General features: G+C 43.9%; 1 protein-coding gene across 2 annotated transcripts in view; it reads right to left on the bottom strand.

Moving 5' to 3' along the window:
- LOC129698087 (mitochondrial intermediate peptidase-like) overlaps nt 1-21,458 on the bottom strand; it is a 77,995-nt gene that overhangs the window by 55,124 nt on the left and 1,413 nt on the right. The window contains exons 2-10 of one of the 2 annotated variants that reach the window (XM_055636952.1): nt 20,560-20,733; nt 16,075-16,163; nt 14,771-14,857; nt 13,640-13,703; nt 12,858-13,040; nt 8,040-8,196; nt 7,913-7,961; nt 4,373-4,433; nt 1,355-1,407 (exon numbers count right to left, since the gene is read on the bottom strand). In XM_055636952.1, the coding sequence (XP_055492927.1) occupies nt 1,355-1,407; nt 4,373-4,433; nt 7,913-7,961; nt 8,040-8,196; nt 12,858-13,040; nt 13,640-13,703; nt 14,771-14,857; nt 16,075-16,163; nt 20,560-20,733 (917 nt within the window). Of the gene's footprint in view, nt 1-1,354; nt 1,408-4,372; nt 4,434-7,912; nt 7,962-8,039; nt 8,197-12,857; nt 13,041-13,639; nt 13,704-14,770; nt 14,858-16,074; nt 16,164-20,559; nt 20,734-21,458 lie in introns of those variants that run through there. The other variant, XM_055636953.1, reaches the window with a different exon arrangement.

The raw sequence follows: 21,458 nt of genomic DNA, 5'->3' as shown, positions 1-21,458 counted from the left end.
TCTGCACTCCGAGAAATGAAGTCCCAGGCTGCTTAACCTCACCCTACAACTCAGGACCTTGAATCCTGGCAAAATCCTCCTAAATCTTCTCCGCATCCTTTCCAGCTTGACAACATCTTTCTTACAACATGGCAACCAAAACTAAACACATGTGGCACACCAGATTTAACAACTCAGCATTTTTATACAGTAGCAAAATCACCACAGGATTTTCTGCAAGACCAATCTTAAACTAAATTTGTTTTCAAATATGTTCTTCTGCCTTGCGCAAAGGAACGGGGTTCAAGAACAATCTTGAGGAATTAATGCCACCATGTATTGACAGGAAGAATATTTCTCCTCTATGCAGTATTATATGCTATTGAAGCAGTCTACAAATTCGATTTTGATCTAATTTTTAGCTTAGAGAGACAGAGTGGAATCAGGCCCTTTTCACCCACCGCGGTTCCTCATTGACCAAAGATCACCTGTACACTAGTTCTATATTACAAACTGGGAGCAATTTACAGAAACCAATTAACCTATAAACCAACAGATCTTTGCAATATGGGAGGAAACAAGAATACCCGGAAAAAACCCACAAGGTCACAGGGTGAAACGTACAAACTGTGTACAGACAGCCCCTATAGTCAGGATCGACCCGGATCCGGTCTCTAGCGCCACCCAGAGTGATCTAGTTAAAGTTCTGTGTGATAAATCATGACACAATCATGTACATATTAAAAAAAAACTTTTAGCATCTAATTAGATGACTTTTCCAAGAGTGCGTGTGTAAATGAGAATTAGACTGGGGTCACCAGAGATAATGATATCAGGTAGGAAGCAAATGCATTACTGGCGATTCAATAATAATTGCATCACCATGAAACTGAAAACATTAAAAATAGTTCATCAAGCCCAGCCTGCTTTAAATAAATCCAGTGTACCTGGCTTTGGGGAATCTCTGGTTTGGCACAAGCCATACTTTGACAACTGGAAGCATGAAATTCAATTAAAAGGGTGGTTTCGTTTAGAATGACAATGATAAACCAAAGACCAAAACAAAAAATCTTCTGTAATTGGCAACATTTCCGTTGTGGTTTTCCCACAATATTTCTTGCTCCATTAAACACCTTGATTGATTATGTATCTGACCCCGGATTATCTTCAGTCTGCTCTAGTCTATGTGTATATACTGAGCCTACAGGTATCATTATAAACAAATACATTTTCTTCTGAACTAGTTTAAAAACCAAAAATAAGCAATAATTTAAAAATGGGTTTAAAATTCAGTGTGCTGTCATTTCCAAATTCATTATAAATAGCAAAAATATTTCCATTTCTAAACAAAATACCATGCATTATCAGATTTTACCTCTCTGCTCGAACAACACCACTATAGTAGGAGTGGTCCCATGGCATCAGCTCCTGAAATGTTAAAGAATCTGTCATCAAAAATGATGTATTGTGCAGTGCAGTCAATTAAGATTATAATAAACATAATACAGGTCAACCACCTATTTTACGGCACCCTTGGTTCCAGAGCCTTTCTGGATTAGCCATTTTGACGGACCAACAGAGGTCACGACTTTGGGGGGGGGGGGGGCTGAGATACCGGCCCGCAAGGTTGGCCCTGGAAGTTGGCTAAGGGAATGGATCTACCGGTTCCGGCCAGGCCGGAGTTCCAGAGTCACAGCTGCAGGCAGCAAATTCAACCCGCCGATCGGCTGCGGAAGACAGCTGTGGAAACAGATCTGCCAGCTCCGGCTGGGCTGGAGCTCCAGAGCTCCTGCCACAGGGGACAAAATCAATTTGCCGATTGGCACAGAAGTCCTGATGAGCTTGATCGGCTGCCTCACCCGACCTAGGGGCCGCATTTTCAGGCAGACATCCAGTAGGGGGGAGGGAAGTATTTTCTGGATTAAGGGACCACCAGTGGCTGGAAAATCGGTGGTGGCCGTGTACTGTATTTAGCCATTTACATTTTATTATACAAAAAAATATTCATACTTTTCTTCCAACTATTAAAGGCAGAGAGCTCACCCACTGGCAGGAATCACTGAACTTCCCGTCCTGCTTCCATGCTGCTCAAGTAACTCAACCTCGAAATCAACCATTTTTTAACCCATTGTCTGCAATAGTGCTTTGCTACATTTCCACAATGAATGTGATTTTTCACATCCGTTTCTACATACAATATAAACAACAAGCATACCCCAAGTATACTGGCTTAAAGTGATTCAATCTTATCAACAACCGCACAGCATTATAAAAGTTGGTGCTTTTTTCTCCAATCACAGTACTGTATTTGAACTGCTAACATGCATAAACCGAAACAACCACAATTTCATATGGAATGTGGCATCTCATGTAACATTGGTTTTTGCATTGGCCTGGGAACATGCTTCAGCTTCCATCTTGAGGCAGTCTTGTGCTGAGCATACAATTTCTACCTTTTACACATCATATTGGCTCAGACTGCTATACTCTCAAGCTTCTGATTCTGCTGTGGCTTGCTGATTAATTTTGGATGTACTAGATTTTTTTCTTGGCTTTGAGATTCACAAAAATGTTGTCGATTGCTGAAATTTAAAAATTCAACTGATTCAGCACCTTCTGCATATTGATCTGAATAAACTTTTGTTATGTCACCAATTACTGTATATAGGTAGAGATATTTTTTCCCCCCAACAAGTATTGTTGAATGGCATCTTTGTGATAACATTCTTCTAGCTGTGGAAAATGCATGAAAGAATAAATGTTTGATATTTACTTCTAACCCAAGGTTGGCACGATGCAGTCACTTTAACTAAGGATTATAAATGTTTGTTCACTTTCAGCCTCCATAATTATTTACTCTTGTCAATGAAGTAGGTGTGGATCAGAATTTTCAAAGTTGCAAGATAGAGTAGTGTTCCAGAAGAGGATCAATTGTACTTGTGCATGGTATGATTCGACTGAACAACAAGCAAAACAAGCATTTCACCGTGTCGCGGTACACATGACAATAAATAAACAACCAAATATTAAAAATACTGTTGCCCAGATCTATCTCTCTATAACACATACACATGTGCACATGTCCATGTACTAACTTCATTTTAAATGACACAAATTCTACCAGTAGATCACTTAAATTACAGTAAGTGACAGCAATTCTACCAAATCTGGAATGTCCACATGTTGGTGCTATCAGAACCATTCACCGAGAAACAATAGGAATTCATTCATAAACCAGACTCCACATTTCACTTCCTTTTGCCAGACCTCAGGAATCTAGTCCAAGTGATTCTAGCGCAGATTGTTTCCTCATGTGAAAATAAAAACTCCACAACTGTGTCGACATACTCCAACATAAACGTCTTAGTTGCACTAATACGCGAGAGATAACACTGAAACCGACTGCAAAATCCTTCCCTTGAAAACCTGCAGCTCAGAAATTAATTCAGGAAAGGAGGAACAATTTGAGGGTCAATAGACAACTTAAGAACAGTTTCCACATCATTAAGCTGTCAAAACACTGTGTCAAACACTAAGTTCAGGTTGACACAAAATGCTGGAGTAACTCAGCGGGACAGGCAGCATCTTTGGAGAGAAGGAATGGGTGACGTTTTGGGTCGAGACCCTTCTTCAGACTCTTTCAATTTAAATCAACATCTGCAGTTCTTTCCTACACACTAAGCTCAGGTTTCTCACTTCAATAGTTGTGCTATTTTTACTTTAAAGGTGGCAAGGGATTAAAACAATATGAAAGAAGTGGAAGATATGAAAAATACTCAATCATAAAACAAAATTGGAGGAAGTTATGAAAGAGTGGATCAGCCAACTCTCAGGAGGTACATTACCAAGAAATAAAATGCCAGGTCAGAAATGACCTGGCAAAATACATCTTTCATTGTGGAGTTCTGGCTCCTGATGCGCAACGCCTAAAAGATCAGCTGAAATATTACCTTCAGGGCAGCCAACATTCTTTCACTAAATCATCTTCTCTGGAAGATCCTGAGGGTAAGCTTTAACATTCAATTTTGCACATGTGCTGGCTTTTGAGTTGTCCCTGACATACATGGAGAATAAATGAACACAAGTTATAAAACCCATCTGTGGTATCAAGTCTTGCAATTGATCATCTGCATTACCAATTCTCATTTATTTTTCTCAGCATTTATTTGGGCAAACAGATCACTTAACCTTGAAAACCATTTGACAGTCGAGTTTCACACTGGGGTTTCTCTTTAAAAATAAAAAAATAAATTAAAAAAGTTGCTCTGACCATACAGTATCTTGACCATACAAAACCATCTATTGGCACAATATTGTGTCATTTTATTTCACAATCACTTGGAGAAAAAGCAGTGTCACTGAAGTGATTTAAAAAGTGTACAATAAAACTCACAAAATTTGTTGGATTTACTTTTTTCTTCATTTCTTCCATCATCCTAAAATCTTTTATGGCTCTGCAAAACAATGTAATGGGTGTCATTGCCACTGCTGGCAAAGATGAGGCATATAAAGTTACATAAGCAAATAAAGCCACGACACACAAAATGCTGGAGTAACTCAGCGGGACAAACAGTATCTCAGGAGAGAAGGAATGGGTAACATTTCAGGTCAAAGCCCTTCTTCAGACCAGTCAAATCAAATCAGTCCGAGTCTGAAGAAGGGTCTCATGTGACTTTTCTTGTCGAGACATGCAGTCTGAAGAAGGTCTAGACCCGAAAGGTCACCTAGTCCATTTGATGTCTGGCTCGCTGAGTTACTCCAGTCATTAAGCAGCAGGTCACTTTCAAGCATATCCATTTCCAACAAGAGATAGCCTAACAACCTCCCTGTAACTGCATACACAATTATGAGAGGAACAGATAAGAGTAAATGCATAGATATTCTTTTACCTAGAGTAGGGGAATCAAGAACCAGAGGATATAGATTTGGAGGGGGTAAAAATGTAATAGGAACCCAAGGGATAACTTTATTTTTATGTACAAAAGATGGTAGGTATATGGAGCTGCCAGGAGGTAGTTGAGCAGGTACTATCACAACATTTAAAAAACATTCGGGCTGGTACATGAATAGGATAGGTTCAGAGGGGTGTAGGCTAAATGCAGGCAGATGGGACAAGTGTACATGGGACATGTTGATTGGTGTGGGCAAGTTGGGCCAAAGGGCGTTTCCACGCTGTATGCCTATGACTCCTTTTGATAATCAATGATGTTTTACAGAATTCCCCAATCATAAACTGCCTAAGAATTAAAAACTGAATTTCACTGGCCGCACGGCAAATCAGAAGATCCAGTGGCATTTCACTGATACAGTGGAGAGGGTTCAGAGGAGGTTTATGAAAATGATGCCAGGAATGATTGCGTTAACACATGATGAGCGTATGACAGCACTAGACCTGTCCTCGCTAGAGTTTTGAAGGATGGGGGGGGGGGGGGCGAAGGGGCTTCATTGAAACTTACCGAATAATGAAAGGCCTGAACAGAGTGGATGTTTCCACTAGTGGGAGAGTCTAGGACCAGAGGCCATAGACTCAGAATAAAAGGACGTACCTTTAGAAAGAAGATGAGGAGGAATTTCTTTAGTCAGATGTTGGTAAATCTGTGGAATTCATTGACACAGAAGCCTGTGGTGGCCAAGTCAATGGATATTTTTGAGGAAGAGATGGAGATTGACAGATTCTTGATTAGCACGGGTGTCAGGGGTTACGGGGAGAAGGCAGGAGAATGGGGTTGAGAGGGAAAGATAGATCAGCCATGCTTGAATGGTGGAGTAGACTTGATGGGCCGAATGGTATTCTTCTGCTCCTATAACGTATGAAGTCAAAGAACCTGATTAACTGGAACCCCATCCAACACCAAGATATACTAAACAACACCATAAAGCTTTTTTATTGGCAAATCCCAAATCTGTGAACTCAATAAATCTAGAACAAAAGGAGCAGATAAATGGCAATATCACCACTCAAAATGATGCGTCATCCGACTAAATCCACTATTTATTATTGTTGAACCAAAATTCAGGAGGTTCTACCCAGCAGCATTTGGGAAAACTTTGAATGCATAAGCTACTATAATTTAGCAAGTTCCATATGTAGTACCTTATTAAAGGCAAATGAGAAAAGCAATAAATGTTTGTCAGCTACACCCACAATGCAATGAAGATTTATAAAAAGTAATTCACCGATCATACTTTCATAAACTGAAATAATAATTCTATAATTCGACTATTCTAACTGCAAGGCTTTATCGAGGTGCCGCGGGTCAGTTGAAGGAGCCGGACCTCGCTGGTCGGATGGAGGAGTCGGGCCTCATGGGTCATAGTTCGGGTCGGCTGGGGCCCGGATCGGCACCACAGAGGTGTGAAGTGGGGCGTCGACAGCCTTGAGGCCTCGGCGGCAATGAAGCAGCCGCAGTGGTGAAGCCTCATGACGATGGGCCCTCGGCGGTGGTGAAGCCTCACGGCGGCAGCAATGCCTCACGGCGGCAGCAATGCCTCGCGGGTTGACGAGAGCATGGGAGAATCACCGTGAGGGGAACAACAATAGAGGGACCTGCTGTGTGGTGGTGGGGGGGGGGGGGGGAAGAGAACAATGGAGAACTCAGCGTGGGGGGAACCGCCGTGAGAGGAAGGGGAACAACAATGGAGGACCCACCATGAAAGGGGGAGAAAAACAATGGAGAGCCCGACCTGGGGGGACCGTCATGAGGGAGGCGGGCGGAGCACAATGGACAATTGGGGAGGGTGGGAGAACAAAGGACAATGGGGAACCAGCGTGGGGGAACTGCTGTGGCGGGGTGGTGTAAAAGGAAAACAAAAGGAAGAGCCTTTGTCAGCACCGTATATGGCTGCTATCTGTTTACATTGAATATGTAAGCAAAGAATTTCCCTGTGCCTAGTCACATGTGACAATAAAGTATTCCATTCACACACCTTGACGCTGACGGGAGGAGGTGGCTGATCTAGCACTCTGGTGCCAGGAGAACAGCCTCCTCTTGAACATCAAAAAAACGAAGGAGCTGATCATGGACTTTAGGAGGGCACATCATCCGAGGACGTACACTCAATTGAGTATAAATGGGGATCCTGTGGATAGGGTGAACTGTTTTAAATATCTGGGAGTCCACATCTCTGAGGATATGACATGGGCATCACACGCCTCAGCACTCGTTAGTAAGGCAAGGCAGCGCCTTTACCACCTCAGGCAATTGAGGAAATTCAGAGTGTCTCCGAGGATCCTCCAGTGCTTCTACGCAGCGGCGGTGGAAAGCATCTTGTCCGGGAACATTACCATCTGGTTCGGGAATTGCTCTGCCAAGGACAAGAAGGCTCTGCAGAGAGTAGTGCGTTCGGCCGAACGCACTATGGGAACTTCACTCACCCCCCTGCAGGAGCTATACAACAGGAGGTGCAACTCCAGAGCAAACAAAATCATGAGAGACCTCTTCCACCCCTGCAACGGACTGTTCCAGCCGCTACGGTCAGGCAAACGTCTCCGTTGCCATGCAGTGAGAACGGAGAGGTTGAGAAGGAGTTTCTTCCCAGAGGCAATTCGGACTGTAAACGCCTTTCTCACCAGGGACTAACTGTACAGAACGTTTTTCCTTCTATTATTTATTATGTAAAATAATATGTGTGTTATGATTGTGTTTATAATTTGTTTGGTTGTTTTGTTGTTCCGCGAGCATTGCCACTTTCATTTCACTGCACATCTCGTATGTGTATGTGACAAATAAACTTGACTTGACTAATAAAGCCGCAGCTGTAAAAATTGAAAAAGGCAAAAATTTAAGAGAGAAACAAGGAACAGCAGGTACCGGTTTGCAAAGAAAGACACAAAGTGCTGGAGCAGCTCACCAGGTCAGGCAGCACATTTCAGGTTGGGACCCTTCTTCAGACCGAATCAGAAAAACTGAACTAGTTCGCCAATAAAGCTTACCTTTCAGACAGCTTTTCCGATAATCTTGTGAGAAAGTACATCACCGTTTCTGAAAAAGTAATGAGATTGTAGCTAGTAATAAGCAGGATAGTACAAATGAAAACTCCTTAACCACTGAGTGCATTACCTGGGTCCTTGGCCATTGTACCCTTTAACGATCTGTGCGCAAAGCTGTCATAACCAACTAACTGGGCCAACTCGTTCCTACAGGCTAAAAGTTGGTCCAGACAGCTGAGCATGTCAGGGTTAGGGTAGAGGAAGATTTTGTAGGCAGCTTCTCGCACCTAGAGAGATCACACGTAGAAACATATTAGACATTAAGACAAGAAATAATTCACCTGGAGCAACAAAGTTTCACAGAATATACGACTTGGGTGAACAACCTTTCATCAATGCCAGACCCACAAATAAACCAAATCACCTCCACTGCTGTAGAATCATGTTAAATTATTTAGACAATGCTGCAACAATGACTGCTTTCCTCTCGGGTTCATTATTTGGAAATTCAATGGAGCCCTGGACTAAAGCTTTTCCTTTGCACATTCTGAAGTTCCTGGTTGCTTCTAGGTGCAGAGGGCGAGAGATGGCCCATGGGGATAATTCTTGATCCAAATTTGGGGTTGTTAGGTTGGTGGCAGTCAAATAATACTGCCAAGTGCGAGGGGAAAGAGAAAAATTATTGCCAGTTAAGTGGAGGTCTGGTGATCTAATTGCTGATCCGAATGACTTTTTGTCAAACCTGCAGCACAGTGGCACAGCGGCAGAGACCCAGGTTCAATCCTGACTACGGGTGCAGTCTGTCGAGTTTGTACATTCTCCCTGTGACCACATGGGTCTTTTCAAATATTCAGTGAAAGGGAGATTATGGGACAAGTGCCAATGTTTTCAAATCAACATGCAAGTTACCAGTGTAAGTATAGTATGGTGTCATGCCCCGCTTCCTAATCTAAATTCTGAAAATGATAATTAATGTCAATATATTATGCGACCGAATTTAACTGTCATTTGAAGGCAAAAATAAAATGAGCAAGACTTGGTCAATTACATGCTGATTAATTCTGCTACTGCTTTTCTCCCCAAGCCTCAGAGTAAGGGTTCAAGATTCATTCCAGTGCTAGCAGTTCTTCACTTTTGTTTTTTAGTTGCTCGTTAGCCACAAATAGCCCCTCTTCCTGGACAGTAGGTGGGCTTCAAGGTTCTCTGGCTGTGGTGTAATGCTCTCTCAAATACTTGTCAACATTAAATACGAGTGGGAGTGTCTCGGCCCAGAGGGCACAGCCTCAGAATAAAATGACACATCTTTAGAAAGGCGATGATGAGAATTTTTCTTTTGTCAGTGTGGTGAATTTGTGGAATTCATTGCATCAGAAGGCTGTGGAGACCAAGTCAGTGGGTGTTTTTAAGGCAGGGATTGATAGATTCTTGATCAGTATGGGTGTAAGGGGTTATGGGGAGAAGACGGGAGAATGTGAATGAGAGGGAAAGATAGATCAGCCATGATTGAATGGCAGAGTAGACTTGACAGACTGAATGGCCTAATTCTGCTCCCATAACGTATGACATGACTTTGGCCAATATCATGAACAATTTACTACTTTCAGGGACTGAGCATCTGTTGCCATTGCTAGTGGTTTATTATTAATATACAGTGAAAGAGTCTATATTGAGTGAGGATGTATGAAGATAAGGTGATCTAAAGATTATGTGAAATAGACGAAGAGTTGAAGAAGGGTCTCGACCCGAAACGTCACCTTTTCATTCGCTCCATAGATGCTGCCTCGCTCGCTGAGTTTCTCCAGCTTTTTTGTCTATCTAAAGATTATGCGAGGTGGGGGATCATAAGAAGTGGCAGGTGGGAGCAGCACTTCCTAAAAAAGGATGACATTTCAGATGTCCTGGAATGGACGGCCTTATCTTGACAGTAGAATAAATCCCTTCTCAGTTCTGCAGCCAAAGCATCCACAGCACACTGCCCTGGTCCCATGCACTACTGCCCATGTTGTCACAACATCTTCTTATACAACATGGGACTGACCTAGGATCCCCAACAAGTCTACAGATGGTAAAGCCACTCTAGGGAGCAACAAGAAGGAATAGGAGCAGATGTCTTGGGGCTACCAAGCAGCGTAATTACAAGCCAGATGGATCGATCCATTGGGCGAGTTGAGAGGGGAGGGGTCGCGCTGATTGTGTAATTTCCGTTAAGTGCAGAGGTCACGCTGATTGCGGAAGTGCCGCTGACTGCAGAAGCCCCAAAGTGGAGAGCCCGCGCTGAGCCGTGTGAGTATTCTCAGTGACTGGGCTACCAGCCCAAGAATCCATTCGGCCCACATTGTCCATAATAGCCCTCTGTAAACCAGTCCCTTCTGCCCACAACACCATGCTAGCGCTCCAGAAAGACCACACCCCACCCCGACCATTGGCCAGCAATATTGGAATTGGTGGAGAGGTGAAATATTGCATTGGGGGACTAGCCCTCCCGTGTGAAGCTGCGACACAACGGGTCCCTTAGTCTAGTATATAACTAAAAGTCTCATCTTGTCTATGTGGATGCTTGTGTACGTGTCCATCATGCCCTGAGTTACGCCAAAATGGTAAGATGATAGCGCTACAATTTTTGGACCACCTTACTCACAATTGTCTGTGTGTGGTGTATCAAGTTTCCTTCAGATTTATGTTATATTTTACAAGTTATTCACAATTTTAACTTTACAAAATCCCACTTTGGGAGCATTTTCTTCTATCTGCACTGGCTGTTAGCAGCTGACGTCACAATGGGATCTCATTTACATAAACTGCCCATCAGCAGTGTTCCACCCAGTGCAATGAGAGATGTGTTACATTGTTGTAATGAGAGGGAGGGAGTGGGGGAGGGGAAGAGGAGAGGGGAGAGAAGAGGAAGGGTGAAGAAGAGGGTGAGTGTTGGGTGATGAGGGGAAATGAGCCGCGCCTGCGCAGTTAGGGGCTACGGGTGAGTGGTGGAATATTGCGTTGAGGAAACAGGCAGGTGGTGGAAAAGGGTTGCGTTGGGGGAACAGGGCCCAACGGGTCCCACTTGGTCTCGTCTCCATTAAACTTTCCCCCTCTCACCTTATAGCTGTGAGTGGTGGAATATTGCGTTGAGGAAACAGGCAGGTGGTGGAAAAGGGTTGCGTTGGGGGAACAGGGCCCAACGGGTCCCACTTGGTCTAGTCTCCATTAAACTTTCCCCCTCTCACCTTATAGCTAAGCCCTCTCGTGTTAGACATTTCCACCCTGGAAAAAACGATCTGACTGTCAGCCCTATCAATGCCGCTCATAATTTTATGTACTTCTATCAAGTCTCTCCTCAACCTCCAAGGTGCAGAGAAACCAATCCGCCTATCCAAGTTCTCTCTGTAGCTGGAACCCTCTATTTCAGGCAGCATTCTGGTAAACCCCCTCTGCATCCTCTCCAAAGCTTCCACATCTTTACTATAATGGGACAACCAGAACTGCATGCAATACTCCAAATGTGGCCTAACCAAAGTCCAATAAAGCTGCATCATGGCTTCCTGACGTATATTCAATGTCCCTAGCAATGAAGGCAAGGGTACCATACGCCTTCTTTACACCCATCCTATCAAATGGAAGTGGTCTACTGGCAAAATGTTGTACAATACTCCGGAAGTGGCAGCGCTGCCCTGGCAGCAGCGGCTCGCCTGCAGTCCGTTGGTTTTTACTTTTTTGTATTGTTTTTTTTCGTTTTTGTCTAGTTATGTTTTTGGTTTTTAGGCTGTGTTTATGTGGGGAGGGGGGTGGGGGGTGAAACGGGGGCTGCTGTCACTCCCTTCGGGGGAATACGACCTTTTTGTCGTATCCCCCTTCTTTGCCTCCGTCTATGCTGAGGCCTAGCGGAGCCGGCGACCTCGGGACTCTGGAGGCAGCTGACAGGACTCGTCCTGGGCTCGCTCCCGGCCCAGCCCGGGATGGAACGGTGCTCCCGTGAGAGCGGCATGGTGAGGGGCTGGAGTGGCCCAGCCCGAGGGAGGAACGGCACTCCCGTCGGAGTGGCCCAGCCCGAGGGAGGAACGGCACTCCCGTCGGAGTGGCCCAGCCCGAGGGTGGAACGGCACTCCCGCTGGAGTGGCCCAGCCCGAGGGAGGAACGGCACTCCCGCTGGAGTGGCCCAGCCCGAGGGAGGAACGGCACTCCCGCTGGAGTGGCCCAGCCCGAGGGAGGAACGGCACTCCCGCTGGAGTGGCCCAGCCCGAGGGAGGAACGGCACTCCCGCTGGAGTGGCCCAGCCCGAGGGTGGAACGGTACTCACGTGAGGGCGATCCGGTCCGGGGGCTGGGACGGTGCTCCGGTGGCTGGGACGACGTTCTGGCGGCGGTGTCCAGAGTCCTGGGTTCAGCCGCGGGCCGGCGGCTGCGTGTGCTGGACTGGAGGTGCGGCGGCTTCGACCACCCCGGGCCGCAGTGTTTGAACCGGCCCGTTCGCGGGGTTCGGTGAGCTGCGGGACTGTTTATACCATCGCCCGGTGGGGAATTGCCTCAGCGCAGAGGGAGAAGAGGGAAGAGACTGCAGCCCTAAGATTTTTGCCTCCACCACAGTGAGGAGGTGTTTGGAGGACTCACTGTGGTGGATGTTAATTTGTGTTTATTGTTGTTCATTATTGTATCATTGTATGTATGACTGCAGGCACGAAATTTCGTTCAGACCGTAAGGTCTGAATGACAATAAAGGAAATTCAATTCAATTCAATTCAATTCAATTCAATACACTCCATATATCACGGCAGATCGAGGTATCAGAAAGCCAGCTGCCAGGTCAGAATTTAAGAAATGGGCAGAAACTTCTCATTCCTGATGGTATTATCTGATAGTTAGAACTAATGTTTTAAAGTTATGATACCTTTAATCTATATAGAATAGCACAACAAAAAGGAATACACAGTCAAAGCTGCCTAATCTGATTGACCTACCAAATCATCAGTTGCATCTGCGTGAAGTCCATTGACATGAATATAATCCTTATGCATTGCAAAATGATGACGAATATGTTCTGGGATTGCATTCATGTCTATCTTGTTGGGAAGATGAGTACCGAGCAGAAAACTATTGTTCAAGTCCAATATCTGAACATTAAGGTTTACCACCTTTTTGCGCTATAAAGAAAAAAAGATACAAAAGTGTTGGAAACATATACAAGAGACATAAAAATAAGCACAATTTGTTTGGGCAATTTACAGACTACAAGGATTGATTTTACATGTGTAAATTTGGAATTTTATGACTGCCAGTCCACCAGTTCCCAATCCTAAAAATCCTTTTATCCACGTGTAAAGAACTTTATATGTAACTTTACAGTCTTTGATGTGTGCAGTGCTTTTAAGGGGAAATACAAGCGAGTCAGGTATTTTTCTCTGGAGAAAACGGAGAATGTACAAACTCTGTATAGACAGCACCAGTAGTCAGGATGAAATCCAGGTCTTTTGGGCCGTTCGGGAGCAACCCTACTGCTGCACCACTGTGCCCACCCAGCTAGTGGGAAGTTCATGTATACATGCTGCCTGTTGCATTTCTCCACATATCAACAGTGTCTACAGTTCACTAAGCAAGCAATCAACTTGCTGGTGGAGCAGGGGTATAGACTCCTACAGTTAACTTTAAATCAGAGACCGATTGCTTTTAAATTATTTGTCTTGTGCTTCAAGTGCTGCTGTCGTGTTTGGAATGAAGCACTGATATCAGTTAAAACCATTACCTTTTTCTCATTCAGATGAATTCCACTGATCTCAAAATCAAACATGAAAAGTTCTGCCACTCTCCTGCAACATGAAAAAACAACCTTGAAGTAGTGTGATTAGCTTTTTTTTAAATTTTAAACAGAACCCTATCTTTCATTTAATCAAAACAGAACATTCTAAATGTTTAAAAACCCTGCAGGTACACATTAAATCCAAAACTATATTTAAAAACCTTTGCATGCTGTTGCAAACATGGATTCTTAGGAGGTGAGGTGGGGAGTGGAGCAAGTGGAAGCACATTGAGTCTTTGAGGTACAGGACGAAAACAGGCCCTTCAGCCCACCGAGTCTGTGGCAGACATTAACCACCCATTAATTCTGCATTAAGTACATTAAATGCAAAAACCATTAATGGTCTGCATTGTGCAGACACTGCAATAATCATTTGTTATTGTCCCACATTCCCATCACCTCCTGTGATTCCACTGCACATCTGTAGACAAGGGGCAATTTATTAATTTACAAATCTGCACATCTTTGGGATGTGGAAGGAAACCGGAGCGCCCAAAGGAAGTTTATACAGTCACAGGGAGATCGTACAAACTCCACACAGCCAGCACCCGAGGACAGAGCCAAGGAGAGATCTCTGGCATCATGGACAGCGACTCCACCGTGCCGTTTTCTCATAGCCCAGAATGCTGTTTTTGACAGGCTACTGAGCAGGGTCAGGATTGTCTTGAATATGTGAACTATAGGAATGCCAATTTGCACAAAATCCAATGAAATTGGAGCACCAATGCCTTCCACAATAATGTTCATGATGTTCATGCCAATTTTCCAGTAAGCCTACAATATTACAGGTGGCACAGTGGTGGAGTGGTAGAGTTGCAGCCTCACAGGTTTGAATCCTAACTACGGGTGCAGTCAAACTCTAAACTACAGAGGTTGCACATTCACCCCGTGACCGTGCGGGTTTTTCCCGACTGTTTCGGTTTCCTCCCACATCCCAAAGACGTGCAGTTAAAGTCTTTCGGTTAATTGGCCCTTTGTAAATTGTCCCTTGTGTGTTGGATAGAACTAGTGTATGGGCAAATCGCTGGTCAGCGTGAACTCTTGTTGAAAAAAAAAAAAAAAAATCTTTAAAAATACCTTGTTTCTGGATCCAGTGAATTCATGGCTTCTTTGTCATGCATTAAGTTTCTCAAACTCTGACAAAGTTCAATATTAGTGTTCAATCTGAGAAGGGGAAAGCAGATTTTATTCACACTTTGTGAAGTTTGATTACATTGGCAATGTATTAAAAATTTTAAAGTGAAAATATATATTACATTAAATCTCTCCCACAAAGAAAACGAAAAACATTACATGGAGATGCAAATGACTGCAGATGTTGGAAACTGAAGCAAAATGCAGACACATGTTTTTAAGCTGGAAGTAGTGTAGAGATGATTTACGAGGATGTTGCCAGGACTTCAGGGACTGAGCCATAGGGAGAGGTTGGGCAGACTGTATTCCTTGGAACAAGAACCAGAGGTTTAAGGAGAGAGGGGAAAGATTCAACAGGAACCCAAGGGGATACTTTGCCACACAGAAGGTGGTGGGTGTATGGAGTGAGCTGTCAGAAGAGTAGCCAATGCAAAAACTATAACAACGTTTAGAGGACATTTGGACAGAGAAGTGGATAGGCAGGGTTTAAAGAGATAAGAGCCAAATGTGGGCAGGTGGGACTAGTGCATATGGGGCACCTTGGTCGGCATGGGCAAGCTGGGTTGAAGGGCCTGTTTGATTGATTGAAAGATACAGCATGAGAACAGGCCCTTTGGCCCTCCCAGTCCCTGCCGACCATCAATCACTAGCTGTGTTATCCTACTTTCTTATCCACTCCCTACCTATTAAGAGCAATTTTACAAGAATAGGAAATGTGGTGAAACGGAGCACCCACAGGAAACCTATATCATCAAAGGGAGAACATGCAAACTCGCCACAAACAAAACCACCCGTGGTCAGGTTTGAACCTGGATCTCTGGCGCTGTGGCAACAGCTCTATCAGCTGTGCCACCCTATTTTTTAAACTGAGAAAGGTACTTCATTGCTAACAAGTCACCTATGAATGTAATTTATTTATTTTGCAGACATATGTGACAGCTACATTGCACAGCGGGCTCCTAAAACTTTAGTAAAAGGACTTTTTAAATTTACATCTCTGCCAATTTCTACAATGTCTGACATTGGTGGGCTTCTCGTTCAACTCTACTGAAATTGCACCTATTGCCATATTGTATGCATGTGAATTGTCACTCAATTGCAAAAAAAACTGAAATATTCTCCAGTTTTAGTTGTAGCCTTCAAGGAGTTAGAGGGAAAGAAAGGAAAGAGTTTTAATTTTCAGTAATTAGAGTGGGAGCCTTTAGGTTGCACAAACGATTGTTCAACGGTCAATTCTGAGTACATACTTTTCCACCATCGTGCCAACGGTCAGACATGCAATCTCTGCAGCTTCACGAAACAAGGGATCTGGATGTGCTACTTTAATAAAATCTGCCTAGTGAGAAAAATAGAGTAATCAGTGACAAAATCATATTATTTTATTTTATAGTTAGAAACACATTCTGTAGAAATACACAAGCTTTGATTTCTCGAGTTGTGAAACAGCCAGAACTTTTTTCACCAGGGTGAAAGCTGAGTGGAGGCAGGTTTTTCTTAAACAGGGAGTAATGGGGTGTTACCAGAGCTGATGGCTGTGGCAGATACAATAATGGTGTTTAAGAGACTTAGATAGGCACATGGAAGTGCAGGGAATAGAGGGATATAGATCAAATGCTGGTAGCTCAGCAGGACAGGCAGTATCTCTGGAGAGAAAGAATGAGTGATATTTTGGGTCAACACCCTTCTTCAGACTTCTTCGACTCGAAATGTCACCCATTACTTCCCTCCAGAGATGCTGCCTGTCCTGGTAAATTACTCCAGCATTTTGTGTCTATCTTCGGTTTAAACCAGCATTTGCAGTTCCATCCTACACAGAGGGGTATAGATCATGTACAGGCAGATAAGATCAGTTTAACTTGGTATCATGTTCGGCACAAACATGGTTCCTATGCTGTACTGTCCTATGATCTCAGTGGATGAAAGGCATCTTCCAACTCACGGGGCAAGGTCCCCCTTCAGTGTCATGGGAGTATTGGGAGAAGGCTTTGTTTTGCAGATATTTTGTGTACGGTTCATCTTTCATTAACTTCAGTGAATAGGGCAGCAGTGAGTTGTATTACATTGTTACTATGCAGATGTTGGCTTGCAGAAATGTAATCTGTTTTGTGCAAGGCTCCCACTTCTAACGATTTACTAAATGGTAACATCTAAAAATCTGCATTTTTAATTGGTGACTTTTTTGGTGTTCTAGCATACTCAAGCTATTTTAACTCTACTGGACAGACTCGGCCTCCAAATTTAGTTTATAGACAATAGACAATAGGTGCAGGATTAGGCCATTCGGCCCTACGAGCCAGCACTGCCATTCAATGTAATCATGGCTGATCATCCCCAATCAGTACCCCGTTCATGCCTTCTCCCCATATCCCCTGACTCCGCTATCTTTAAGAGCACTATCTAGCTCTCTCTTGAAAGCATCCAGAGAACGGGTCTACACTGCCCTCCGAGGCAGAGAATTCCACAGACTCACAACTTTGTGTGAAAAAGTGTATCCTCCTCTCCGTTCTAAATGGCTTACCCCTTATTCTTAAACCGTGCCCCCTGGTTCTTGACTTCCCGAACATCGGGAACATGTTTCCTGCCTCTAGCATGTCCAAACCCTTAATAATCTTATACGTTTCAATAAGACTCCCTCTCATCCTTCTAAACTCCAGAGTATACAAGACCAGTCGCTCCATTCTCTTAGCATATGACAGTCCCGCCATCCCTGGAATTAAACCTACGCGGCACTCGCTCAATAACAAGAATATCTTTCCTCAAATTAGGGGACCAAAACTGCACATAATACTCCAGGTGTGGTCTCACTAGGGCCATATTCAACTCCTATTGTTATGAAGGCCCACATGCCATTCACTTTCTTCACAGCCTGCTGTACCTGCATGCTTACTTTCATTGACTGATGAACAAGGACCCTCAGATACCATTGTACTTCCCCTTTTCCCAATTTAACACAATTTAGATAATAATCTGCTTTCCTGTTTTTGCTACCAAAGTGGTTAATCTCACATTTATCCACATTAGCATCTGCCATACATCTGCCCACTATCCACATTCTCATAGCATCCTCCTCACAGTTCACACTGCCACCCAGCTTTGTGTCATCTGCAAATTTGCTAATGTTACTTTGAATCCCTTCATCCAAATCATTGATATATATTGTAAATAGCTGCGGTCCCAGCACCGACCCTTGTGGTACCCAACTAGTCACTGCCTGCCATTCTGAAAGGGACCCGTTAATCCCTACTCTTTGTTTCCTGTCTGCCAACCAATTTTCTATCCATGTCAGCACTCTACCCCCAATATCATGTGCCCTAATTTTGCCCACTAATCTCCTATGTGGGACCTTATCAAATGTTTTCTGAATATCCAGGCACAGACCATCCACTGGCTCTCCCTTGTCCATTTTCCTAGTTACACCCTCAAAAAATTCCAAAAGATTATTCAAGCATGATTTCGTAAATCCATGCTGACTCGGACCGATCCTGTTACTGCTATCCAAATGTGCCGCTATTTCATCTTTTATAATTCACTCCAGCACCTTCCCCACCCCGATGTCAGGCTAACTGGTATATAATTCCCAGTTTTCCCTCTGCCGCCTTTCTTAAAAAGTGGGATAACATTAACTACCCTTCACTCCACAGGAACTGATCCTGAATCTATAGAACATTGGAAAATTATCACCAATGCTTTGCTTGAGTTCCACATCCAAATCATTCCACAATTTCACTCCACATATTCTTCACAGTTGTACGAACACAAAGTTTCTTTAAATTAAACTTTCCACTCAAATTATAACCACCCTCCCTGTTAAAGAACAATGTTTTTGTATATTACCTGGTAGTAAATTATTTCTTGCTTTGTACATTATTTGTGCTGTTAAATTCTACTAGATTCATAAACCCCCAAGGCATTTTACTTTAAAAACAGAGTTGGTATGTTCATGAAATCCTACATTATTAACAATCCTTATAGCCCTTTTACAATTTCCAAACAAGTCTTTGTTTTGTTCAAATTTAATGATAATTTGTTTATGTCAAACCATCTTTTTGGTTTTCTCATTTCTGATGTTATCTCCTCCAAAAGCTGCTGTAGATTCTCCCCAGAAGAAAAGATATTAGTATTGTCCGCAAATAAAACAAATTTCAATATTTTTGATACTCTACATATACCATTTATATACAGAATTAACAATTTCAGTCCTAATACTGACCCCTGAGGTACTCCATAAGTAATATGTTGATTTATGCTCATCTATCTTCACAAACTGTTGCCTGTTACTTAAATCGCTTCTCAACCAATTCAACACCACCCCCCTGATACCGTACCTTTCCAATTTATCAAGTAATATATTGTGATCAATCGTATCAAAAGCTTTTTTTCTTTTTAAAGATTTATAAATACTCCCACTGCATACTTTGTTTTAGTCTATACAATTAGTAATTTTTTCCTTGAATTCGATTAGCACCATGCATGTTGATCTGTTTGATCTGAATCCATACTGCCTGTCAGTCAGCAATTTGTGCTTCTAAATGAATTTGTCTAGTCTTTCTGTAAAGAGTTTTTTCCAGTATCTTGGAGTTTGGAAAGTAAGGAAACAGGCCTATAATTTGTGAAGTGGTGTCTATCCTCAGTTTTATATAAAGGTATAACTTTTGCAATTTCCATTTTGCTTGGGAATTTACAATTAGAAACGACAAGTTACAGATGTGCATTAGTGTTTGCAATAAGTGTGTTCGGCATTCCGAAAAATTGATTTGGATGGATTTGTCAAATGGATTTGTCAAAGGTCATTCACCATAAAGACAAAGTGAACAAAGCATTGGCTCTATAAACTGTGTATAAATTCTTATTCATAATTTATGTGTAAAAATATTTAATCTGAGGAACGGGGTGCCAGGTAGCCGGAGAGTGGGGTGTAACAGCAAGAGTGAGGGGGCAGATGCGAGTGGGAGACAGGGGAGAGACATTCTCGGCTGCTGCGCGAACACAGACCCGTGCCTCATCCACAGCTAGGATCGAACCCGGGTCCCCGGTGCCGCAAGCATTGCTGAACCACCACTCTACCCCCCCCACCCCCTCCCCTCCCGAGTGTCCCATCCCCGCCCATGGGACGGTTGGAGACGTCCAGGGCGACCCAGGGACACCAGCCGCAGCCGGGCGGAGAAGAAACGCCAACTGCAGCTCATCTCCGCCTGGCCAACCGACAGCCCTGGACCGAAGGGACACCAGCGGCCCCAGGCCCACAGCCAGCGTGGAGAAGAAGCGCCAACTCCAACCCAATCCCGCTCCAACTGCCAAGGAACACGCTCCCCGACGGGCCAGGAACCGCCAGCCACACATCCCGCTCCACCCAGGGACCACCAGCCAACCCCCCCCGGAGTCTGCGAAAGCCGAGTACCAGCCATCAATGGGGACACACACAAACGCTGCAGCAACTCAGCTGGACAGGCAGCATCCCCGGAGAAAAGGAATGTGTGACGTTTCTGGTCCAGAGATGTTGCCTGACCCGCTGAGCCACCGCAACACCCCATGTGCATCCCGGCCGATGACTGGCACTCTGCCTCCGTCAGCACCGAGGGGGCCAACCTGCAGCCACTGGACAAGGAGAGAGGCACAGCCGACAGTCCCCGGCCCGGAACTAATGGCAGGCAAAACTAATTTAAATGATAAAATCACCGATTACAAGGATTAACTTCACAAAAATGATTAGTGAAGAAAGGATTTCTACTCACCAAATCAGCAACTTTGCAAAGACAGTCTGAAAGTTTATCAAAGATTTGAACAATCTGGGGACCAGGTTGAGTAGTGCAAGCCTGTTGCACTAAACGCTCAGTTTCTTTCAAAGCATTTTCTTGAGCCACCTGAAATCCTTCAGGAGAGCTGAGCTCAGGCACACCAAAAAGACCCTATTTAAAAAAAAGTATAATAATTTAAATCAAAACAATGGAAAATTAATTATCTTTCAAATGAGCAGAGCTGCCAAGTGTCCCGATGTGCATTGACAGCACCTAAATTCCTAGGAGTCAATATCACCAACAACTTCTCCAGGACCACCCATATTGAAGCAATGGCCAAGAAAGCACACCAACACCACTACTTCCTAAGAAGGCTTAGGTAGCTCAGAATGTCCCCAACAACTCTCGCCAACTTCTACATATGCGCCATAGAAGGCATTTTATTGGGATGCATCACAGCATGAATGAATGAAAACTTTATTGTCCCCCCACACTGGGACCCCATGGTCCATTGTCTTCCCTCTCCCTCACGGCAAGTCAGTCACTCCCACAGGCTGAGCACTGGTGCTTAGTAAAATTAACATCTCTTTCTTTCTTACCATTTGATTAGATTATAGAAACAGGAACTGAAAATGGTCATTTTTAAGATGGGCCCCAAGCCGAAACGGCATCTATTCACGATCTTCAGGGATGCTGTCTGACCCACTGAGTTACTCCAGCACTTTGTATCGTTAATTGATTAGATTACATCTCTCTGAATGAAGGCTTATATTGTTTTCCCACACCATTCTCCGCCCCCTGCCCACAATCAGTCTGAAGAAGGGTTCTGGCCCTAATCGTCACCCATCCCTGTCCTCCAGGTGCACTGCTTGACCTGCTGAGATAATCCAGCACTT

Source organism: Leucoraja erinacea, chromosome 6 (assembly GCF_028641065.1).
Source record: "Leucoraja erinacea ecotype New England chromosome 6, Leri_hhj_1, whole genome shotgun sequence".
NCBI classification, from domain to species: Eukaryota; Metazoa; Chordata; class Chondrichthyes; order Rajiformes; family Rajidae; genus Leucoraja; species Leucoraja erinaceus.
Note: the sequence above shows the minus strand (reverse complement) of the source record. Positions and strands in the feature narration are given on the sequence as shown.